At 45.1% G+C, this 25,096-nt stretch overlaps 1 protein-coding gene across 2 annotated transcripts in view; it reads left to right on the forward strand.

The window, feature by feature from the left end:
- VSNL1 (visinin like 1) overlaps positions 1-25,096 on the forward strand; it is a 107,747-nt gene that overhangs the window by 41,048 nt on the left and 41,603 nt on the right. For both annotated transcript variants that reach the window (XM_081857507.1, XM_081857506.1), the window contains exon 2: positions 9,942-10,108. In XM_081857507.1, coding sequence (XP_081713633.1) covers positions 9,947-10,108 — 162 coding nt within the window. In that variant the 5' untranslated portion in view covers positions 9,942-9,946. The remainder of the gene's footprint in view (positions 1-9,941; positions 10,109-25,096) is intronic.

The raw sequence follows: 25,096 nt of genomic DNA on the forward strand, positions 1-25,096 counted from the left end.
GTTGTCCTTTGTCAACAACATATTGTTGCTGTTTTTTTTTGTGTTGAATGTATGCTCTATGGTAATTTATGGACCTAATTGGTATCTAAAGCCATTTTGCACATAACAAATAGGAGCCTACACAACAAAACACTGTTGCTGTACGTAGGTTTTATTTTATTTGTTTTACATCTTATATTTTTTACATCTAGTTTTTTTCCTTTAGTTTTTTTTGGGGGTGGGGCAAGAGAGTGGGACCCTAAGGTATATCTTGTTTAGCTTATATGTAAATCCAGCACTGCTTGGACCCAGGCTGAACGAAAGCATCAGCCCCTGTAGGATATAAGCAGTTGGCTTTTCTCTCAGAGGTTGTGTGAATCAGCCTCTTTAGTGAGAGGACGGTGTGGGTGGAAAGGCAGGAAGTAACAATGCCTTCTATTTATGAGGTGAAGTGACAGGTAAAATGACAGGTGATATTCCCCCATAGAGATCTGACCTTCACTTCTGCTACCTGCCTCTGCCCACTACTTCCTAGAGAGGAGGGGAAAATATTTTGAAGGGAAGCCCGCAACTGCCGGCAAATTTCCTTACTGAACCCCACTGTTAATTTATTTTATTAAAAGTGTGGGCAATGAGTCCCATCACCTGGCATTTTTAAAAACCCCATGTTTGATCATACTTTCTTTTCCCCACAAATCAGTTACCCCCCTTCTTTTCTAGCGGTTTTTTTTTGGGGGGGGGGAGGCATCTCCATAACTAGAATATTAATCTGCCTGTGATTTTCTCTCTCTTCGAGTTATTATAGCTAGTTTTTCTGTATGAATCATATGTTGACTCGCCTAGCTGACTAACCATCCTGACCACTGTTGACGTCTTAAGTCGAAAGCATAAATCCACTCATTTTGTTCTGCCGGTGCATGATTCATTTAAAAATAAATAAAAATAAAGTAATGTTTCCACGGTATTTAATTGCAGATTGTCAAAAGGTATTCACAGAGGACATTATTAATCTGATGACTGATGATTAATGAATGGCTTAAAAGGCAGATGTACCTGGGGAGCAATAGCTATAATAACTACTGAAGCTTTGTTTTAATATTTGAAAGGGGTTTTCCAGAAGATGGGGAAGTGGATATAAAAAGCTTTAAACTACATTTGTGCCATCTATTTCCATTGCTATCCGCTGCAAATAGACTTCAATCAGTACAAGTAGTACAAGTGACAAGATTAATCTTTTCCCGTATGTTCAAGTTGTATACTTGCAATGGATCTGCCTAACATCTATATGCAAATTATTGGTTTATTTCTGCAAACAGCCACCAGGATTTTGCAGGGCTGCATCTGATCAGGATTCACTGCCTTGATGCTGGCACAAGAGCAAAATGGAAGTTTTCACACCATCTGTAAACCCAGACCTGTAATTGCTGATGTGCTGGTGGGGCACTGCCACTGCTTGGGCATAAGTGTGACATGCTAGGTACAATAGGAAGGTAAAAAGGTAATAATAATAATAATAATAATAATAATAATAATAATAATAATTTATTTATTTATACCCCGCCCATCTGGCTGGGCCTCCCCAGCCACTCTGGGCGGCTTCCAAAAGAATATTAAAATACTATGATACATCAAACATTAAAAGCATCCCTAAACAGGGCTGCCTTCAGATGTCTTCTAAAAGTCTGGTAGTTGTTGTTCTCTTTGACATCTGGTGGGAGGGCATTCCACAGGGAGGGCGCCACTACCGAGAAGGCCCTCTGCCTGGTTCCCTGTAACTTGGCTTCTCGCAGTGAGGGAGCCGCCAGAAGGCCCTCGGTGCTGGACCTCAGTGTCCGGGTAGAACGATGGGGGTGGAGACGCTCCTTCAGGTATACTGGACCGAGGCCGTTTAGGGCTTTAAAGGTCAGCACCAACACTTTGAATTGTGCTCGGAAACGTACTGGGAGCCAATGTAGGTCTTTCAAGACCGGTGTTATATGGTCTCGGCGGCCGCTCCCTGTCACCAGTCTGGCTGCTGCGTTCTGGATTAGTTGTAGTTTCCGGGTCACCTTCAAAGGTAGCCCCACGTAGAGTGCATTGCAGTAGTCCAAGCGGGAGATAACCAGAGCATGCACCACCTGGACACCTGGATGGATGTCCAATCAAAAGCAACTATGGGGTTGCAGTGCTTATCTCACTTTCAGGCGGAGGGAGCCAGCATTTGTCCACAGGTCATGTGACCAGCATGACTAAACTGCTTCTGGTGCAACAGAACACTGTGACGGAAGTCAGAGCGCACGGAAACACCATTTACCTTCCTGCAACAGTGGTACCTATTTATCTACTTGCACTGGTGTGCTTTCGAACTGCTAGGTTGGCAGAGGCTGGGACAGAGCAACGGGATCTCACCCCATCACAGGGATTCGAACTGCCGACCTTCAGATCAGCACGCCCAAGAGGCTCAGTGGTTTAGACCACAGCACTACCTGCATCCCAGCTTAGGAAGAGGAGGCATGGGCACCATAATACTTGAAGATGGCGCCCACAGGGCCAAACGACACATTTCATACTAAATGTGCAGTTAGGTCTATTTTTTTCTTTGCTTAACTCAGGCATAACCTTCCGCCCTCCAGATGTTTTGGCCCACAACTCCCATGATCCCTAGCTAACAGGACCAGTGGTCAGGGCTGGTGGGAATTGTAGTCCAAAACATCTGGAGGGCTGAAGGTTGCCTATGCCTGGCTTAACTACAGGAGTTGGGGAATGTCAGGGACTGGGCAGAGGAGGAGGAGTGGTGGACACTGCCTCCCCATTCTGATCCTTCCAATGGGGAGGAAGAGGAAGAGTATAGATTTAGAACAGGGGTTGGCGGGAGGTCACAGCTTGGAGGCAAATGAGGGGAAAAGTTGGGAAATCATGGGAGAGGAGGAGCAGACAGAGCCGGAGCAACAGCTGGCTGACACATTGTCACTAGAAAGCATTCCAGACTCTCCATCTCCCAGAACCCAGCAAGCCTTAAAAGTAGGAGAGCAAAGAGCCCTGACCTAGCCACTGTGATCCACGCGACGGTCACCTCCAGACTGGATTATTGTAACTCGCTCTATGTGGGGCTGCCCTTGAGACTGACCCAGAAACTCCAGCGGGTGCAGAATGCCGTGGCGAGATTCCTTATGGGGTCTTCGCTGCGAGATCACATTCACCCGGTGCTATACCAGCTGCACTGGCTCCCGGTGGAGTACAGGATCAGGTTTAAGGTGCTGGTTATAACCTTTAAAGCCCTATACGGCCTAGGACCCTCGTACCTACGGGACTGCCTCTCCTGGTATGTCCCACGGAGGAACTTACAATCTTCAAACAAAAACATCTTGGAGGTCCCAGGCCACAGAGAGGTTAGGCTGGCCTCAACCAGAGCCAGGGCTTTTTCGGCTGTGGCTCTGATCTGGTGGAACGCTCTGCCACAAGAGACTAGGGCCCTGCAGGACTTGCCATCTTTCCACAGGGCCTGCAAGACAGCTGTTCCACCAGGCCTTTGGCCAGGGCACAGCCTGACTCCTTCCTTTGGCAATCTTCACAGAACTCTAGCCAAATGATTGCCATCAATTTGATTTGAATTAATCTTATAATTAAATGATTTTAGAATGTTGTATTATTTTATTGTTGTTAGCCGCCCTGAGCCCGGCTTTGGCTGGGGAGGGCGGGATATAAATTAAAATTTATTATTATTATTATTATTATTATTATTATTATTATTATTATTATGACAGAGGGCACTCAGCAGCACCCATAGAAGAGATGATGATGATGATGATGATGATGATGATGATGATGATGATGAAGAATGAGGAAGTGGGAGAGAAGGGGGGTGAAGATTCAGTCAGGGCAACGCCATTTTCCAGGAGACTGGGTTCTATAGTCTCTCTGTAAAGTTTGGAATAAATAAAGAACTGTAAGAAACTTTTCCTTATCTTTATACTTGCCTGGGCAACCAGCCAGGAGACAATGACAGCTTCCTGACAGGCGGTCACGATTGTCCCTGGATCTTCAGTGCACGAAGAGGTTCATCCAGCCTTCCCCAAGCATAATCCGGACAAAGATCACCCCTTCCTGCCTTGCACACAAGGTTGTGAGGATCAGACAAATGGGTGCTGTTAAGTGTTTTGAGTCCCATAGTTGCCGCAGATGTTGTGCAACTGGGCTTTACCCTGCGGAAAGGCAAACTGGGAAGCGAGGAGGGGAGTGTTTTTGCTGGGAAGCCCTGGCTACCTCTTTCCTGTGTGGAAGTTATAAGAGACCACTTGAGCGGTAAAGATGGCAAGCCACTCTCTGCCCTTCCTGCTGCAGCTAAGGTGGTTGTGTGTGTCTCAGATTGCCTGCCACCGTTAGACTTTTTTAACTGCACAGGGGTGTCACGGGCCAAGAGTCAGCTTCACCTGCTGAGCAGCAGCCTGAAGGAGCAGAAGGTGAAGTGACTCCACCTGCTGCTGATCAGCCTTCTTGCTCCTGATGAGAACCAGCTGGCTCCAGCTTTCTTAAGCAGGTGTTTCCAGCCTCAATCAGTTGCCGGAAACAACATTCGTCGTTCCTGGCCAGATCTTGCTGTTGCTTGCTTTTTGTGACCATGGGCTCTTGGCTTTCTTGACCGCCCCCCCGACCATCTGACTGAACTGAGATACTCCTGACCTTAGGAGTGGACGGAACCCTGCATTTGGACTCTGCCCTCGGGCAAGTACCCCCTGGCCTCTCACCTGCCACTCAGCTCTGCTGTCGCTGAGCAGAACGGGACAACAACAAGGGGACAGCTTAGAAGTAAATCATGGAATCGCAGAGTTGGAAGGGATCCTCAGGGTCATCTAGTCCAAACCCCTGCAATGCAGGACTCTCAACTAAAGCGTCCATGACTGATGACCATCCAACCTCTACTTACAAACCTCCAATGAAGGTGGGTCCACCTCCTTCTGACCATTCCACTGTTGAATAGCTTTTACTGTCATAAAGTTCTTCCTCTTGTTGTATCTCCTTTCTTGTAAGTTGAATCCATTGGTTTGGGTCCTACCCTCCAGAGCTTGTTCCATCTTACATGTGACAGCTTTTTTTTTTTAGTTGAATTATCTTAATAGAATCAAAAGGTAAAAACAAAAATGTGTACTCTCAGGTGTACTTTTATCTTGTACATACAAAGATGGAAACCAAATTCTTAAGAGCACAGGGGTGTCGGTGCAATGTTTGGCGGTAGTCTTTTTATCATTCCACATATTTGGATATTATATTTCTTGCCATATTTATACCGTTGTTGTTGTTGTTGTTGTTGTTGTTGTTGTTGTTGTTATTTTATTGAATTTATATACTACCATATACCTGGAGGTCTCAGGGCCGTTCACAGAAAAGATCAACATAAAAACCACAAAATATATAATCAGAATATAAGCAACAATCCAATAACCCCCCTTCCCGCCAAAAGAGCCACTGTCAGGGAGCATTACCAGCACAGAATGCAGATGCTGATGAGAAAGTCTACTTACATCTCCATCCACTTTCTCTCTCACTCGCTGAATGATCAAACCAAAGGCGATCGCTCTGCCTCTAGAGCCCTAGTGACCAAGGAGCCAGCAGAGGGAGGTGTCACAATGAAGGGCGTGTCACAAGGACCTCCACAACCTAGAAACCACCAGCACTCAACTGACACTACCAAGTTTGCTTATATGGCTTTTAATCCATGTTCAGCCCCAACACATTTTAAAAGGGCATTGGATGTCAGTCAGATCGACGAAAGGCCTGGCTAAAAAGGAACGTTTTTGCCTGGCGCCTAAAGGTGTATAATGAAGGTGCCAGGCAAATTTCCCTGGGGCGAGCATCCCACAGATGGGGAGCCACTGCAGAGAAGGCCCGTTCTCATGTTGCCTCCAGACCTTTCAAGGAGGAGACACATGAAGGAGGGCTTCAGAAGATGATCTCAGGGTCCGGGTAGGTTCATATGGAAAGAGGTGGTCCTAGAGGTATTGCAGTCCTAAGCCGTTGAAATACTATAAATACTATTATGCTATAAATACTATAAATATTGTATTGTATTATCATTGTAGTCTGTCCTGTATTTTAGTCCCTTCTAAGGATCACCATATCAGTGCTGTCTGGAAAAAAATCTGTATTGACATAAACAAATCACTTCCCAGTGTCATGTCAGCATTATTAGCCCACCTCGCCAGGGATGCAGGTGGTGCTGTGATCTAAACCACTGAGCCTCTTGGGATTGCCGATCCAAAGGTCGGTGGTTCAAATCCGCGTGATGGGTTGAGCTCCTGTTGCTCTGTCCCAGCTCCTGCCAACCTAGCAGTTCGAAAACATATCAGCACAAGTAGATAAATAGGTACCGCTGTGGCGGGAAGGTAAATGGCGTTTCTGTGCACCCTTTTTTCCGTCACAGTGTTCCGTTGTGCCAGAAGCGGTTTAGTCATGCTGACCGCATGACCCGGAAAGGTGTCTATGGATAAACGCTGGCTCCCTCAGCCTTAAAGCGAGATGAGTGCCGCAACCTCATAGTTGCCTTTTGACTGGACTTAACCGTCCCGGGGTCCTTTACCTTGACCTTTTACCTATTAGCCCACCTTGAATGCTCTTTCTGGTGTACACCCACAATCTGTGTCATGCCATATCCAGGCGAGTGCCACCACAGGAAACTAATTTGTCACAAATAAATACTGTGCCTAAACTCTGCATGCTGGTACACTGTTTACATTTTTGCTTTGGGTGCATCTCCGTACCAGTGCTGCTCAGGGTGCTGAAAGCCTGACACATCTGTAACTCCTCTTTAAATGTCATGAATGTTGCTTTCTCACCAGAATATTCCTGCTTAGAGTGCCAGCCAAAAAGCTATGGAGATGCAGGTCAATTCTGTGTCCAGGGCAGCTGTCTACCAGCTCCATCTGGTATGCAGCTAAGACCCTACCTGCCTGCACTCTCTCTCGCCAGAGTAGTACATGCCCTGGTGAACTCCTGTCATGTAACTGATCTTGACGAATTAAGTAACTGAATACAGAAGAAATCTCATCTGTTTAAAGCCTTGGTTTTTGAGCAGCTGAGGCAGTGAACAAACTGAAAACTGCTGTATAAGAGCGGGCCTTTTCTGCAGTGGCACCAGCCATCAGCAACCTCCATACAATCCAAAAGGCATAAACTGTGATGTGTTTTCAACACCCATTAAAAATATACTGGTTTGTTCAGGCGTTCCATGACTGTTTATATTTAGGTTGTTCTGCTCTGTATTTTGTTTTAGTATTCTGATTCTGCCTTTTTGTCGATGGTGGGTTTTTCCATTTGCTTTACATTCTAGACTTGTGATTTTACGGTTTTCATTCTATCTGTGTCAGTCTATAACAGGGTTTCCCAAACTTGGGTCTCCAGCTGCTGTTGTACTACAATTCCCACCATCCCTGACCACTGATCCTGCAAGCTAGGGATGATGGGAGTTGTAGTCCATCTGGAGACCCAAGTTTGGGAAACTTTGGTGTGTAAGTTGATTCAATTAACTAATTGCTTCTCATCAATGAGAAAAAAGGAAACAGTAGATTTATTTCCAATTAATAATTTTGTATTTTGTGGTGCAGACTTTCTCTAAATACATGCTAAAGTTCTTTATATCCCCTGTGAATAGCATAACCTTGCAAGGAGTTCCTGATGATAGCTTTGGTTGGAGCGCCGTGTAAGATTTCTGTTGCTTTCTCCGGTTGGGAGCCTGTTAACACTCAATCTTCGTGGAACGTTCTGGCAACTGTTCTATTCAGCCATTTTATGTTATTTTATTTTGCGGGCGAGATTTTGCTCCGTCAGCATGAGGGCGAGGATGAAGTTTTACATTAATCTCTCCCCCTACTGTGAACCAAGAATTATATATGAAAGGGTGAAACACGTGACAGGGATTTGACAGCTTTCTGCTGCTTCCTTCTGCTTTTCCTGCTGACATGACTAAGACGAAAGGCAGTGTCGAAAGAAGCCCAAGAAGAAAGGAACAATGCAGAGGTTTGTCAGGAGTTGCAGTTATTACCAGAGCGCAGCAGGGGATTTGTTAAAACTTACTCATGAAAAATAACACGGAAATTGGCCTATTATCGCCCTGCACAGGATTCTGCACATATCTGGCCCATTTCCTCTCTGTTTATGTTGCAAAACGCAGGGTCAACTGGTTGGGTAGTTCCATCCAGTTACAATGCAGGCAGGTTTTTATGGCTGAGTCTCTATGACTAATATAGGATGGGTAACCTCTCAGATTCACAACTAGGAAAGATGGTGCCAGAAACATTACGAAACAATGCAGGACGGTTTATCTCCGCTGCTATGATCCACACAAACAGTCCTGTTGGCAGCCCATTTCCAGGATCGGAGCAGTGGTATATTAACTCTGTTCGCTCTCTCCTGCAGGTATACTCAGTCCAAAACTTTCCCCCCTCTTCTCCTGCCACCAAGGGGGGTTTAGTATTTTTTACTGATGAAAATTTAGTCCTTTACAATAGGCTTTCCAAGACTTCAGCTTGCATCCTCATTGCTTCAATCTATTTACAAAAGGGGAAGGTGGATTTCCTGTTTTAGACCTCCCCGTTTCGGCACCAAATTAAGACGTTTAAAAATCCAATTCTCCTCTCTACTCACGGGTAGTTGCTTTAAGATCAAATTGTCCACAGGAAAAAGTCAGCGCTCTCCGGCAACAGCTATGCGGCTTTGCTCCGTGGAAGAAGCAGTCAATTCGAAGCACCACGCCGCTAACCCCACGTCGCTCCGGATCCCCAAAACTGGGTTTCCCCGCGAGTAGGGGAGGCACAAAAGGTGCCAGCCGAATCCCACGTTCACAGGCTTCACCCGCCTGTGATTTCTAGTGGGTCTCCGCCTTCACTGTGGCGGCCAGACCCGGATTCCTACGAAGCAAATTCCTCCCGATCAGAGGAATTCCGCCATTACCGGAGGCGCTAACCCGGAAGTCCCCGTCCCGATTTTCTTGGACACATCCGGGAAATGGTCAGCATTTTGGCATCTGGCAAAGCCTTGGAAGATGTTGGGATCCGTTTTGTGGCAAACTAGATAATCCACGAATTACCGTTTTCTTACTCTTGTTAATTAGATACACAGCCAAAAGCCCTTGATTTACACTTGATAGCTGTTCAGAAATGTTGTGCGTAGTTTGGATTGTAATTAACAATGTAGTTTTGCTAATAAAAGAAGTAGCTTTTGGGAAGAAGATGAAAGCTGAAGGGGTATAATTAGGATAAAGGATTATTGCAGAATTCTCTGTATCAAGTAGAACAAGGCAGATAATAGCTCAGTTTTACTGAATGAACAAATACAAGGGAATGCGTCCAGAAGATTACAGCTCCCTCCCCCTTTTTAGGATTTTTAAGGAAGGCTCATATATGAAAAACTACTGTAAATTAGCACTGACATTTCAAGAGATTCTTGGTTTATGTACATACATAAAAGTCTAGTTGAAGGTGCCAGGCCATTTGGAATGGGACAAGCTGGAGGAAGTAGCTGCCTCATTAATATGATTGTTTTGATGGAGGAGTGAAAGTCAACATACATAAAAGCACTTTGGTATTATATATTATAACTCAACGCTTGCAACTGTTCAAGGCAAACTATGTATGTAGTCAGAATCAGATAGTAGCACAATGGTATCTCTGACTACCGTGCACACCAACTGACTGCAAAAGTGACAGGAAAGTATTGGTGCCAGGATCTCGCCCACTCTGCTGATTTTTCTCAGCATGGCGCAGATTTCCTTTTTCAAGGAGTGGGAGGCATTTGTATGCCTGCCCATCAGCACATGTGGAGATAAAAACAACCGCGGGATTGATTCCAAAGGTAGCTTGGAGAAAAGGTATTCCAATTCCGTTCAGTTGTACTGAACTCCAAAACAATGCCGATGACTTAATGTGAACCATCTTGGGCAGCCCTTGGGATGGAGAACTGATCTTTCTTGCTTTCTTTTTTGCCTTTTGCAGGCATAATGGGGAAACAGAATAGCAAACTGGCTCCTGAAGTAATGGAGGATCTGGTGAAAAGCACAGAGTTTAACGAGCATGAACTCAAACAGTGGTACAAAGGGTTTCTAAAGGATTGCCCTAGTGGGAGACTGAACCTCGAGGAGTTCCAACAGCTTTATGTAAAGGTAAGTTGGTATCTTTCTTTCTTTCTGCATGGCGACTCTAAATGTGACACTGCAAGGTGTGACTGAATACCTTGCCGATCAGAAGGTCGGTGGTTCAGATCCTCGCGACGGGGTGAGCTCCTGTTCCTCTGTCCCACCTCCTGCCAACCTAGCAGTTCAAAAGCATGCCAGTGCAAGTAGATAAATAGGTATTCTGTTGTGGGAAGGTAAAAAGTGTTTCCGTGTGCTCTGGTTTCCATCACGCTGTCTCATTGCGCCAGAAGCGGTTTAGTCATGCTGGCCACATGACCCAGAAAGCTGTCTGTGGATAAATGCTGGCACCCTCAGCCTGAAAGCGAGATGAGCGTCGCAACCCCATAGTCGCCTTTGACTGGATTTAACCATCCAGGGGTCCTTTACCTTTTCTTCTTCTTTTCTTTTAAAGTAACTGTTTTCCAGCCCCGGAAGTAGCATGGCGAGCATTCATGCACTGCAGCTGACACACTAATGTGTTGCGATACACAGTTTGGAAAGCTCTGCCCTAGCAACATTTGGTTTTCCGGAAGGGAATTGTCTTCCTGTGGTTCTACTGTCTTATGCCCTTTTTCTTCTATGAGTTAACACGGTGATCTCCTCAGCCAATGTGCCCAGCTGACATTAGCACTTCTTCAAGAGCACCTTGGACATGATTTGTGATGAGTGACAAAAGTTGGCATCTGCACACACCATGCTGTTTTGTGACCTTTGTGTGTTGGATTTCAATTTCTTTAGCAGCTGCGCCACTCAAGTGCACAACAACTTGTGTTGTGCTCTTTTCTTTTTGAAGTGGTGACAAGACACACACAACACATCTTCCCCCATTTTGGGAATGCTTTGTTGCCTCCCTAGCCCTCAAGTTTGTTCACTCTCCTGCCATTATTGAAATGAACGTCTCCCCTTATTTTATTTTTTAAAGTGGGAAGCACAAACATATCAATTCTCTACATTGAGGCTATCACCTGTTAAAAATTGTTTGAGCTATGATATCCTGCCGTTGTATTGAGGCTCACATGCATATAGCGCTAGGTGGAAAATCCAGGTTTTATAATTATCTGTTTCAGTGTTTCCCAAACTTTGGTCTGCAGCTGTTTTTGGACTCCAGTTCCCATCATCTCTGACCACTGGTCTTGCTAGCTAGGGATGATGGCAGTTGTAGTCCAAAAACAGCTAGAGGCCCAAGTGTGGGAAACACTGAAATAGAGAACCCTTAGACCTGTGGCTATCTCAGTGTTTTGGGGGCCTCAATTTCCCATAAGCCCCAAGCGGCATGACCCAGTCATGGTAGCAAACTCCCCAGAGTTAGTCTGTTGCATCAGATACAAAGAGCTTTGTGGCATCTTAAAGACAAAGCGACTTGTTGAAAAATGAACTGTTGATGTCGGCCCTAACTGGCAAAATCTTACGTGGTAATAAAATGGGTTCATCTTCTTTATGGTTATAATTATTTGCATATAGTTATTTATAACATAACAAAGAATAATAACAAATGTGACATAAAATAAAAGCAGATACTGTTTAGTTCTGTCCGTCTTTAGATTGCCAGCAGGCTCTTTGTAGCTTTGCCGCAACAGATTTAACACTGACCATCACGGAAGACCGATAAGATTATTTGGTTACACTTAATTGTAACCAAAGATATCAGTTGGAGTTGTGACATTTCATAGAATCATAGAATCATAGAGTTGGAAGAGACCACAAGGGCCATCGAGTCCAACCCCCTGCCAAGCAGGAAACACCATCAGAGCACTCCTGACATATGGTTGTCAAGCCTCTGCTTAAAGACCTCCAAAGAAGGAGACTCCACCACACTCCTTGGCAGCAAATTCCACTGTCGAACAGCTCTTACTGTCAGGAAGTTCTTCCTAATGTTTAGGTGGAATCTTTTTTCTTGTAGTTTGGAACCATTGCTCCGTGTCCGCTTCTCTGGAGCAGCAGAAAACAACCTTTCTCCCTCCTCTATGTGACATCCTTTTATATATTTGAACATGGCTATCATATCACCCCTTAACCTCCTCTTCTCCAGGCTAAACATGCCCAGCTCCCTTAGCCGTTCTTCATAAGGCATCGTTTCCAGGCCTTTGACCATTTTGGTTGCCCTCCTCTGGACCCGTTCCAGTTTGTCAGTGTCCTTCTTGAACTGTGGTGCCCAGAACTGGACACAGTACTCCAGGTGAGGTCTGACCAGAGCAGAATACAGTGGCACTATTACTTCCCTTGATCTAGATGCTATACTCCTATTGATGCAGCCCAGAATTGCATTGGCTTTTTTAGCTGCCGCGTCACACTGTTGGCTCATGCCAAGTTTGTGGTCAACCAAGACTCCTAGATCCTTTTCACATGTACTGCTCTCAAGCCAGGTGTCACCCATCTTGTATTTGTGCCTCTCATTTTTTTTGCCCAAGTGCAATACTTTACATTTCTCCCTGTTAAAATTCATCTTGTTTGTTTTGGCCCAGTTCTCTAATCTGTCAAGGTCATTTTGAAGTGTGATCCTGTCCTCTGGGGTGTTAGCCACCCCTCCCAGTTTGGTGTCATCTGCAAATTTGATCAGGATGCCCTTGAGTCCATCATCCAAGTCGTTGATAAAGATGTTGAATAAGACCGGGCCCAAGACAGAACCCTGTGGCACCCCACTAGTCACTCTTCTCCAGGATGAAGAGGAACCATTGATGAGCACCCTTTGTGTTCGGTCAGTCAGCCAGTTACAAATCCACTGAGTGGTAGCATAGTCAAGACCGCATTTTACCAGCTTCTTTACAAGAATATCATGGGGCACCTTGTCAAATGCCTTGCTGAAATCAAGGTAGGCTACATCCACTGCGTTCCCTTCATCTACCAGGCTTGTAATTCTGTCAAAAAACGAGATCAGGTTAGTCTGACATGACTTATTTTTCAGAAATCCATGCTGACTATTGGTGATCACAGCATTCCTTTCTAGGTGCTCACAGACTGTTTGCTTAATGATCTGCTCCAGAATCTTCCCTGGTATTGATGTCAGACTGACAGGGCGGTAATTATTTGGGTCCTCTCTTTTCCCCTTTTTGAAAATAGGGACAACATTTGCCCTCCTCCAGTCTGCCGGGACTTCGCCTGTTCTCCAGGAATTCTCAAAGATGACTGCCAGTGGTTCTGAGATCACATCTGCCAGTTCTTTTAATACTCTTGGATGCAGTTCATCTGGCCCTGGAGACTTGAATACATCTAAACTAGCCAAGTATTCTTGTACTATCTCCTTAATTATTCTGGGCCGTGTTTCCTCTGCTGAATCATTTGCTCCAAATTCTTCAGGTCGGGCATTGTTTTCTTTATCGGAGAAGACTGAGGCAAAGAAGGCATTGAGGAGTTCAGCTCTTTCTGTGTCCCCTGTTTGCATTTCACCATCTTCTCCTCTGAGTGACCCCACTGTTTCTTTGTTCTTCCTTTTGCTACGAACATACCCATAAAAGCCTTTTTTGTTGCTTTTAACCTCTCTAGCAAGCCTGAGTTCATTCTGTGCTTTAGCTTTTCTGACTTTGTGTCTACACGTGCTGGCTATTTGTTTGAATTCCTTTTTGGTGGTTTCCCCCCTTTTCCATTTTTTGTACACATCCTTTTTTAATCTTAACTCAGTTAAAAGTTCTTTAGATAGCCACCCTGACTTCTTTAGGCACCTTCCATGTTTCCGTCTCATTGGTATTGCCTGAAGTTGTGCTTTTACTATCTCCCTCTTAACAAACTCCCAGCCATCATGAACTCCCTTTCCTTTTAATATTACTGTCCATGGGATCTCACCCAGCACTTCCCTAAGTTTTATGAAGTCGGCTTTCTTAAAGTCAAGAAATTGAGTCCTAGTATGCTTGGCTGCTCCTTTCCGCTGTATAGTAAACTTCAGAAGAGCATGATCACTCGTGCCTAATGATCCTTCCACTTCTACCCCACTAACCAGGTCATCAACATTGGTTAGGACCAGATCTAAAATGGCTGTTCCTCTTGTTGCTTCTCCCACTTTCTGGACAACAAAGTTGTCTGCAAGGCCAGTGAGGAATCTGTTTGACCTTATGCTCTTGGCTGAGTTTGACATCCAGCAAATATCCGGGTAATTGAAGTCCCCCATTACTACTATCTCCCTTCCTTTTGCATGCTTGGCCATCTGTTCCAGGAAGGCATCATCTATGTCCTCCGTTTGGCTTGGGGATCTATAGTAAACTCCCACAATGAGGTCCCTGTTATTCATCTCTCCCTTAATTTTGACCCAAATGCTCTCACTTTGGCTTTGAGGTTCTAAATCTTGGATCTCTTCACAGGTATACATATAACGCCACTCCTCCTCCTTTCTTGTCTGGTCTGTTTCTCTGAAATAGATTGTAACCCTCCATTATTACATTCCAGTCGTGGGACTTATCCCACCAGGTTTCAGTGATGCCTATTATGTCATATTTAGTTTGCTGTACCAAGAGCTCAAGCTCATCTTGTTTATTACCCATGCTTTGCGCATTAGTGTACAGACATTGAAGTCCATTAATCATTCCCCCGTGTCTCTTATTTAAGGATTTTTTCCTCCCACCACTAGGTCTGCGTGCTGTTTGCTCCATTTGGTCTATGACATTTGGATGATCATCTTCATCATTTGATAGACTCCTACCTTCAGGAGCACTGTCTTCCTCCCCCACATTAGTCAGTTTAAAGCCCTCCTGATGAGGTTTCTGAGATTTTTGGCAAAAACATTCCTCCCAACCGTTGCGAGGTGCAGCCCATCTCTTGCCAGAAGTCCATCTTCAAGAAACTGCAGTCCGTGATCTAAGAATCCAAACCGTTCCTGTTTACACCATTTGTGAAGCCAGCTGTTCACTTCCACTGTTTTTCCCTCTCTCCCTGGGCCACGTCGTTCAACTGGGAGGACAGATGAGATGACAATTTGTGCATTTAATTGCTTCAATTTCCTGCCCAGAGCCTCATAGTCTCTTTTGATCTTCTGGAGGCTATTGCTTGCAGTGTGGAAGAAAACCTGAGGAAATGCTAGGAGCAAAGTTGAAGTTAGACTAGAGTTTTGCAGTGAAGTGCGTTATGATAGGGCAATCAAGGATAGCTTGGCTGAAATAAGTTCCCCTAGGAGAATCTAAATAAGATTAGCCTCAGAAAGCTACTGTACTCCAGAGAGGGTGGTAATATTGCATCTTATGGAGAACCATGTTCCTGAATTTTTTGGTAGGCCCCTGAAGACCACAAAGAAGAGACCAAGCTTAGCTGCTAATCTTACGACTTCTAACCATTTCCCCCTGACTGCTTTGAGAACTGGAAATGAGAGCTATGATAAACACTTGGTTCTGTATCATGGATTAGAGATATAGTCGGGACTGTTGTTCTGAGGTTTGTGATAACATTTGATAGACTGTCAGCAATTAATACTTGCAAACATCTCAGGGGGAGGTTGCTGGAACTTGATCTGAACTTATCTTTAGACACTTGCTTAAACATTTCATAAACTCTATTTAATGTTAACAACTACTCATGGGCGTATGTAGGATCTGACCTTTCTACACATGCGTCTTATCACTTGTTGTGTCTTCTCTTCAAATATCCCTGAAGCTGCACTCCATAGAGCTTCGTATATGAGTCTTTATGCCAATCCATTCTTTTAAACAGTTTGCTGAAAGCCACTCAGTGACCTCGTGGGCTTCTTTTTCACATTGTTTGATAGCAATCCATGTCCGTGCATAGACTAAACCAAACCAACAAGCATTTTGTCTGTCTTCAAAATATTTCCGTAATGCATAATTCCAACAACTTGTCCCCCTCCTCAAATGCCAAGTTGGAAGTGTGGGATGTGCAGAATCCCTTGTAAGCTTCTTTTTTTTAAAAAAAAAAATACTTATCTACCCACTGGCTAATTGACAGGGTTTCAAATGAATAGTTTTTAAATAAATAAATAAATCACACATTAAATTTATGGCCTTTGTGCAAGTTGCCCATTCAGTAGGTAATAGGAACACAGAAGAGGACTGGAGCTCCAGACCAAGAATAGACCTATGTCCCTCCCAGATGTGTCCATTATCCCTGATCATGTGTGGAACTACAGTTATAAATAAGTCAGAAAATAAATTGTTATAACAAAAGAAATAAACTCTATGGAAAAGCACTTAAAATTTTTTTTTGCTCTCTGGTGCCATCTGGTGTTGCATGTTTATAACGCATTCAAAACGCTGTTTCTTGATGAATGTAGCTGAGTACCACGAATGGCTGATGGGGCTGAGTTACAACAACATCTAGACAGTTTCAGGTTCCCCATCCCTGCTCTAGACAGTGGCCCTAAAACTCAACTCCCATCTTACTTTATGGCAAGATCAGTAGCAGCTGGTGAGATGACATGGGTATGGATTTTGTTCATCTTCCCAACATACTGGGCTGCTGATGCTTAATGAGAGGGAGAGTGGATGAGGTGCAGGCAGCTCCAGCTGCCGGTCCAATGGTCCAACACCCCGCTCTTCTCCCTCTTGGTAGACGCCAGTGCCTCATTATGTTGGGAAGCTGGGAGAGCATCACTGCCCATTACTAGGCAAGATACATCTCCCACTGAGTCACAAAGCTGTCTCTTCCCATATTGGGATGCCGGTGGCGCTGTGGTCTAAACCACTGAGCCTCTTGGGCTTGCCAATCAGATGGTCGGCAGTTTGAATCCCTACGATGGGATGAGCTCCTGTTGCTCTGTCCTAGCTCCTGCCAACCTAGCAATTCGAAAGCACGCCAGTGCAAGTAGATAAATAGATACCTTTGCAGCGGGAAAGTAAATGGCATTTCCGTGTGCTCTGGTTTCCGTCACGGTGTTTTGTTGCTCCAGAAGCGGTTTAGCCATGCTGGCCACATAACCTAAAAAGCTGTCTGTGGACAAACGTCAGTTCCCTCGGCTTGAAAGCAAGATGAGCGCTGCAGCCTCCTAGTTGCCCTTGACTGGCCTTAACTGTCCAGGGCTCCTTTACCTTTACCTCTGCCCACAATTGTGGACATGGTATGCATGAGAACGATGGACTTACTCATCCAATATGAAGCTAGAGAGATGAAGGGGAGGGAGCATTGAAAGCATGCTCCCCAGAATACGTGCTTTCATTAAAAAATTCTGCCAATTTTGTAAAGGGATAAATTAAGCTGACAGATAGCACCCACGATCACCCTGTGACCTTCATAGGAAATGGGGATTTTAATCTGGGTTTCCTTCGGAAAGACAGCACATCTGGAAAAACAACAACAAGCAGTCCTTCCAAACTAAAGTCACAGAGTGAAGATTGTGCTTTCCTGTTCAACTCAACACAACTTAAGTGTGCCTCACACTGGTTCGGTTACACCCAAAGGGAACACAAAGTTAATCAAGCCGTGAGCCTTTTCACTGGGAGTTTGCTACTGAATCGCTGAAAGTGCGTTATGTAGTGAAAAAAGGTAATCTGAGTTCTTACAACCCAGCAATTTTCATAAAGGATGCACTGTTGGCAATGCAACATTTTGCATTGGCATTATTCAGCTTCCTGTAACGCTTCTGTTGTCACTATGAATACACCTCCTCCAGACTTGCACTATGAAAAGGGGGTGTTGCGCCAAACACTCCCTTGCATAGTAGGCAGCAAGCGTTGCTTGTGACCTCGTGACTCTTACGGGAGCCAGGAATGTGTTGTGCCTCCTGCCACGCTTGCTAAAATGATTCATATTTAGGCCCAAATCTTCCTGTGGGGCAAGCACCGGGGGCAGGCCCTCCAGAATCTCATATCTTCATTTCCTAACAGTTCAGATTTTTTTGTATGGGTTAGGGGTGTTCGCAAAGGGGGGGGGGCAGAATATTCAGAGTCAGTGATACTTCCTCATGTACCAAGTACAACAACAATAACAACAACTTCTTCTTCTTCTTCTTCTTCTTCTTCTTCTTCTTCTTCTTCTTCTTCTTCCCATGCCCATCTGACTGGGTTTCCCCAGCCACACTGGGCAGCTCCCCAACAGAATATGAAAAAAACACGATAAAACATCAAACATTAAAAACTTCCCTAAACAGAGTTGCCTTCGGATGTCTTCTAAAAGTCAGGTAGTTGTTTATTCTCTTGACATCTGATGGGAGGGCATTCCACAGGGAGGGCGAGACTACTGAGAAGGTCTTCTGCCTGGTTCCCTGTAACTTCACTTCTTGCAGTGAGGGAACCACCAGAAGGCCCTTGGAGCTGAATGATGGGGGTGGAGACTCTCCTTCAGGTATCCAGTACCAAGGCCATTTAGGGCTTTAAAGGTCAGCACCAACACTTTGAATTGTGCTTGGAAATGTACTGAGACTCTTGGGCTTGCCAATCAGAAGGTCAGCAGTTCGAATCCCTGCAATGGGGTGAGCTCATGTACCATAATGAATGGGCCTTGAGCTTGTTTGGAGGTTCTAGCAGGGGAGTGCAGCTATCGTATACCCTTGACCGAAGAACGGTACACTCCTATCTGGGATGGTCGTCCTCTTCCACTGAGCGGTGAGGGAGGAAGGGGACACCTGCCTAGCCAGCCAGATCAGCCGAATCAACCCTGGCGATTAATGGGGTGACAGATCACCCTCACATCACGTATGGGAACGTAAGCTGGGATTAGACTGTCGTGAGACAGGTTAGTTTTGCCCTACTGATGATGTGCTGTTGTGATCGTAATCCTGCTCAGTCTGAGAGGAACCGCAGGTTCAGACCTTTGGTGTATGTGCTTGGCTGAGGAGCCAATAGGGCGAAGCTACCATCTGTGGGATTATGACTGAATGCCTCTAAATCAAAATCCCCCCTAAAAGTGACAATACATAATGAATGGGTCAGAATTTTGCAGAGTTCACCAAATGTTCACGGTCACCTGTCGTGCTTTTCACATGTCGTCAGTTTCACACATTACAATGGAGCTGTCTTTTTTCATTCCTCTGGAGTCGTCCCATCCACCCAGCAAGGTCTGTTCAGATTCAGTGTGCCGCTGAATGCCAGTTGATGAGAGCAATATTAAGAGAGGACTGCGGCCTCAGACTCCTACACAACTTGTGGGATTCCCAGAGGTGCTAAGTTGGCCCCAGGCTGTAAAGGTTTCACAAGGTTGACCTAGAGTGTGCTTCAATAAAGAGGGCCCACCCCCTAATATTCTTAAGAGGGTCTATTCTCCAGTCTCCGTAGAGTAGCCGGAGGTAGGGAAGCAGAAAAAGGTTCCCCTTTCCTTCCACTCTACAGTTTTAATCTGAAATCTTATGCGCAGTACTGTGCCCAGAGCTCAGAAACTGCTCATGCTAATGAAATTCCCTGTCGCAAAATGCACCTAGAACAATGGGAGTTTCGAACACTGTGATGGCATTGGAAGCTAATGTTGGCGTTGCTGCCAGCAGTAGCTGGCAGAAGGCTCTCCAAACGGTGGGGAAGAGGAGCAGGACCAGTGACAGCAGGCCCAATGGATCCAAAGCTGGCCCATTTCTTGGAGAGAGAGCTGGTGCAAGACCTTCTCTCTGCTGGTGTGGCGAAAACAACCACAGCATCCACTCTGAAACCAAACCACCCCTTCTGTGCTGCCCTACAGCCTACCCTTAGGATTGTTCTGTCGGTGTATTTCCGTTTTTTGTTTCTGGCCTGCCGTGAGGCGGCAGAACCTGCACAAACGCCACACTTTCCCACACAAGATCAGCACCTTCCCCAAAGCACCACCTCACGGCAAACTTTCACGAAATGCTTTGTCGATGTTGGACCAGTTCCAGTTCCCAATGTTTCCTGAAGCTCTCTTCAAAGGCAGTAGGACTTGTAAATCCTTATCACCTCAGCAGCCAGAGCACCAATGGGGTGGGTGGGCCAGGTGGCCCCATATAAATTGACCGCAAGATGTGGCACAGATGCACCTTTTGAGTGGCAGTGCCCATCAACTTTGGTGGGGGTGGCACCCTCAAATATTTTATTGGGGGGCCCTGGAGGGAGCTTGGCCCCCAGAAATGGGCTCCTATGTTCAGCAGCATAGGAGAACCACTTCCTGCATTGCGCCAGTACATCAGAGTCAGTGCTTTTTTTCTAGAAAAAGAGGTGCCGTAACTCACCATGAACACCTCCCTTATTCTCTTATAATGGCAATGGCACCCATCTGAGAAGCGCCATAGCTGAGTTCCGGAGAGTTCCGGCTGAAAAAAAGCCCTGGTCAGAACTTCCTGCCTCAGTTAATGTGGGAGGCATTCCTGAGCCATTTTCTCCCCACACAAACATTAGAAGGTTCTTAGAAGGACCTCCTTGTGGTGGCCCTGGGTTTTTTCTAAGAATTACTTGACTGGCATGTGGAGGCATGTTATGGTGGCTTCTCCTCCACTTGAGGCAACTTTGGAAGAAACACTTTTCTAATGTTTTCTATCCATGGCATTCATATCCCACTGTCATTAGCCCAGGCAGATCAACAATGAGCAATTATGCACCGTCACGACCAATTTCTGCCATGCTCTACGCAGTGGTTTTTGTGTGGCATCAAACTGTAGCCAAACACCTTGTGAGTCATCAGTCTAGATACCTTGTGTAATTGCGAAAGGCAGCCGTTGAGATTCAGGTCATGTTTCTGCTAATCATAGATTGAACATTTCCAGCACCTTGGGACATCAGCCTTATTTTTTTCCTTCCAACCTGAAGGAAAGCAAATTTCTCTCTTTGTGTTCCATTAGGGTTTGCACGAATTGCCGTATTTTTGCCAACAGAACCGCAGAGCTCTTCCAACGAACTTGCTGCACAAATTTGCTCTCTTAATTATATATTTCAAGCGTGACAAAACAACAGTGAGGGAAACGTTTGTGCTGGAAAATTAAGTTGCTGAAGCTACAAGTGAGAGAACAAAGGGAGTGAACATGCTGTTTTTCTGGTTGGTGCTAGTGAATTAGGTTGGGTTGTTTCATATGTTTTTACAGAATCCTTCCTGCTTAGGGGGTTTCTAGCTGTTTCTATGGCAGAAGCAGGTCTGTTTATGAAAAGTACAGAATATTATTCAGCCTGTCTTCTAAATTTTTTTATTAAAAAGCCCAAATAGCTATATGGAGGTGTTAACACTAAGAGTCTACTTGAGCGTATTGCTGAACTGTTAAAAGCATCAGTGAAAGAAACCGAGTCCATTATTCCTAATGCTTTTATTCCTGTAAGACAACATATCAAAGCACATAATAACAGTTCCTTATGTGCGGATCCATTCACACACCCTAAATGTAGCTTGGCATGATCACTATCTTCTGTGCTTGGGATAAGAAGAAGAAGAAGAGTTTGGATTTGATATCCCGCCTTTCACTCCCCTTCAGGAGTCTCAAAGCGGCTAACAATCTCCTTTCCCTTCCTCCCCCACAACAAACACTCTGTGAGGTGAGTGGGGCTGAGAGACTTCAAAGAAGTGTGACTGGCCCAAGGTCACCCAGCAGCTGCATGTGGAGGAGCGGAGACTCGAACCCGGTTCCCCAGATTACAAGACTACCGCTCTTAACCACTACACCACACTGGCTCTAAGGAATATTGCTTATCCTCCTGGTCAGATTTAAGTTTGTCAGAATGGAGCAAGTTGGTTTTCTGAACCTCTGGTATGTTTGGGACCTTTCTGGATGGATTAGTGCTTGGCCTCTTTCCATGCCAGATCCCGCTCACAAAAAGAAGTATCTGCCTGTAACGAGGCAGGGCCAGCCCTACCTATAGACAGAATGCCAATTTAGAAGTTCAAAAGCACACCAGTGCAAGTAGATAAATAGGTACCGCTGTGGCGGGAAGGTAAATGGCATTTCCGTGTGCTCTGGTTTCCATCATGATGCCCCGTTGCGCCAGAACCGGTTTAGTCATGCTGCCCATTTTAGCCATTTCAGCATAGTCCATCAACTTCATCTGCCAGCTCATGATTTTAACTTTAAACCGGTTTCCGGCAATGTATTGCTACATCGCCCAGGCCTGCACACATCCCTGCACACGTGATCCAGGAAGACCATACATTTCCCAGTGTACTAGGAGAACTGTGTACAGACAGGGCCCTTGTGGAGGTAATGGACAGGGCCAAGTGATGCTGGTCCTGCTCCCCATGTTCTTTGAATGCCTAAACAGGACTCCTTAGTTCTCCGAGGCTGCGGTACGGACTATTCTCCATTCCGTTCCTGCTGCCAGTACTGTGCCAGAGTGCGCTTCAACATAGTCAAGCAATTTAGCTGCTTTTGGCAGAGGCCTTCCTGCATCTCACATCGCGTTATTTGTCAGCCACTCGCCCCCAGGCTGTGCACATGGCCCCATTTCTACTTCTGCTGAAAATAAGCTGCATGCGGGAGGACTGAGGAAGAGCAGTGCTGCCTGATCTTGCAGTGTGACGCACATTGGAGCGCCAGTAGTTTGAAGCAATTTGCCTGGCCTGAATTGGAACATTGGGGCGGCATGGGAGGTTCTTCTTGAATCTTTGTGTGAGCAGATGTGGTTATGAGTGGCATCAGAGCCCAGCTAACCTGCTCCTTGCAGCTGAGTTGGGTAGAAGTGATGCTTGACTGAGTCCCAGAACAAATATACTTGACTGATCCAATTTATCTGAGATTTGATTATCCCACCTTGCTTGGTAGCCCATAGAAATCTGCAGTAAAGGGTTCTCTTCTAGCAGCTGCTTCAATGACTTGTAGGACAGTAGCACTCTAAGTGGCTGGATGGTTACATGGGAGCCGGTTGAAGTTAAATCCTTCGAAGACAGAGGTCCTCTGGCTGGGACGGGGCAATATGGGATTCAGGGGGCAACTCCCATCTCTTGCGGGGTGTGCAATTAGTGCCAGCACCGTCCGTTAAGAGTTTGGGTGTAATCTTCGATACCTCCCTCTCCGTGGAGGCGCAGATTACAGCTACAACAAAGGCGGCATTTTCCTATCTCCACCAAGCTAAGCAGTTGGCTCCTTACCTCTCTCGCCCTGACCTAGCCACTGTGATCCACGCGACGGTCACCTCCAGACTGGATTATTGTAACTCGCTCTACTTGGGGCTGCCCTTGAGACTGACCCAGAAACTCCAGCGGGTACAGAATGCTGCGGCGAGACTCCTTACGGGGTCTTCGCTGTGAGATCACATTCACCCGGTGCTATACCAGCTGCACTGGCTCCCGGTGGAGTACAGGATCAGGTTTAAGGTGCTGGTTTTAACCTTTCAAACCCTATATAGCTTAGGACCCTTGAACCTACAGGACCGCCTCTCCTGGTATGTCCTACGGAGAATCTTACGGTCTTCAAATAAAAACATCTTGGAGATCCCGGGCCACAGGGAGGTTAGGCTGGCCTCAACTAGAGCTAGGGCTTTTTCGGCTGCGGCTCCAATCTGGTGGAACACTCTGTCATAAGAGACTAGGGCCCTGCGGGACTTGACATCTTTCCGCAGGGCCTGCAAGACAGAGCTGTTCCAGCAGGCCTTTGGTCAGGGCGCAGCCTGACTCCCTCCTTTGGCAATCTTCACAGAACTTTAGCTTAATAGTTGCCATCAATTTGATTTTAATTAATTTTTATAATTAAATGTTTTTAGAATGTTGCACTATTTTATTGTTGTTAGCCGCCCTGAGCCCGGCTTCGGCTGAGGAGGGTGGGATATAAATAAAAATTATTATTATTATTATTATTATTATTATTATTATTATTATTATTATTACTATTACTATTATGAAACAAACCATAATCTCTGCTTTAGTCCAAATCAAGGATTCCAGTTTGTTTCCTTATCGATAAACAATGATCTATAACCAAGGTTTGTTCCTGACTTATTCATGGCTTGGATGTGGCCCTAAGCCAGGGTCACGAATTCTTCCAAACCATGACTTCCTGTGATGTACAAACAGGGCCACCTTGTTCATGAGTTTGAGCCCTGAATTGCTTGACCAACCTTGTCTTTGTGTCTTTGTTTTTGATTTCATTTCACCAGTTGTTTGGGTCCCTTGGATGGTACAAGTTGTGGCTGGGCTTGGTAGCCAAGGGTTTGTTTATGGTTGCAAGTTGTGAAGTCCCTGCTAGCGCAACAATCTAATTTATTTATATACAGAAGGAGATTTTTATTCCTGCTCTTCTACGTGCAACTCGAGAGTTGCAGACAGCAATTTAAAATCAAAATGTCATAAAATACAGCAAAATCATAACATGCATTATTGTACGTGTTTATCAGCACTGGTGTTGTCTGGTAAAGTTGCGTAACTCCAGTTTATATAGGGTGACTTTCTTTTCTTTCTTTATTTTATTGGTTTTCCAAATTATTACAAATCAGTCCAAATCATTTTAATTTAATACAATTTCTTCTTTAAAAAAGCAGGTTTCCCACTCCTGTTGCAAACATATGTCCATTTCTTCCTCATGTTGCTTCTTCATTCTTCTTAAATCTCCTCTTAATCCTTAATTTCTTTTCTTCTTTTACCGGGAGATTCATTTGACAGCTTCTGACAGTTCCCCCTCCCCATCTGCTTTCAAACTTTTCAAGTACTTGTTCCTCGCTCTGCTATCTTGTATATAAGTTCATATATCAAGTTACAGGTAGGTAGCCGTGTTGGTCTGCCGTAGTTGAAACAAACAAACAAATTCCTTCCAGTAGCACCTAAGAGACCAACTAAGTTTGTTATTGGTGTGCATGCACACTTTGTCAGATAGTGTGCATGCACACAAAAGCTCATACAAACAACAAACTTAGTTGGTCTTTAAGGTGCTACTGGAAGGAATTTTTAAAATTTTGTTTCATATATCAAACAATGTTTACATTGCTGTTTTCTGGTGCAGCCACAAATTGGGCGAGAGCTTGGGATTTGGCCAACAGAGTGCTTATTTTAATTTTCCCACTAAGAAATATCATTACAAAAATGAAGGAAGAAGGAGCAGTTTTTCAATAAGATGTCTAGCTGTAACTTAAAGGCTAAATTCCTTTGTAGCATGAGTTTTCATGTGCTAGAGCCTTGTTACTAAGCTGGATCAGTGAAACTTTCTGCCTATGGGGTTTAGCAAAGCTACACTGGAGTATATCAGAAACAAATTCTTTTTGT

The sequence above is a fragment of the Podarcis erhardii genome (genome assembly GCF_964252035.2).
Source record: "Podarcis erhardii genome assembly, chromosome: 3".
NCBI classification, from domain to species: Eukaryota; Metazoa; Chordata; class Lepidosauria; order Squamata; family Lacertidae; genus Podarcis; species Podarcis erhardii.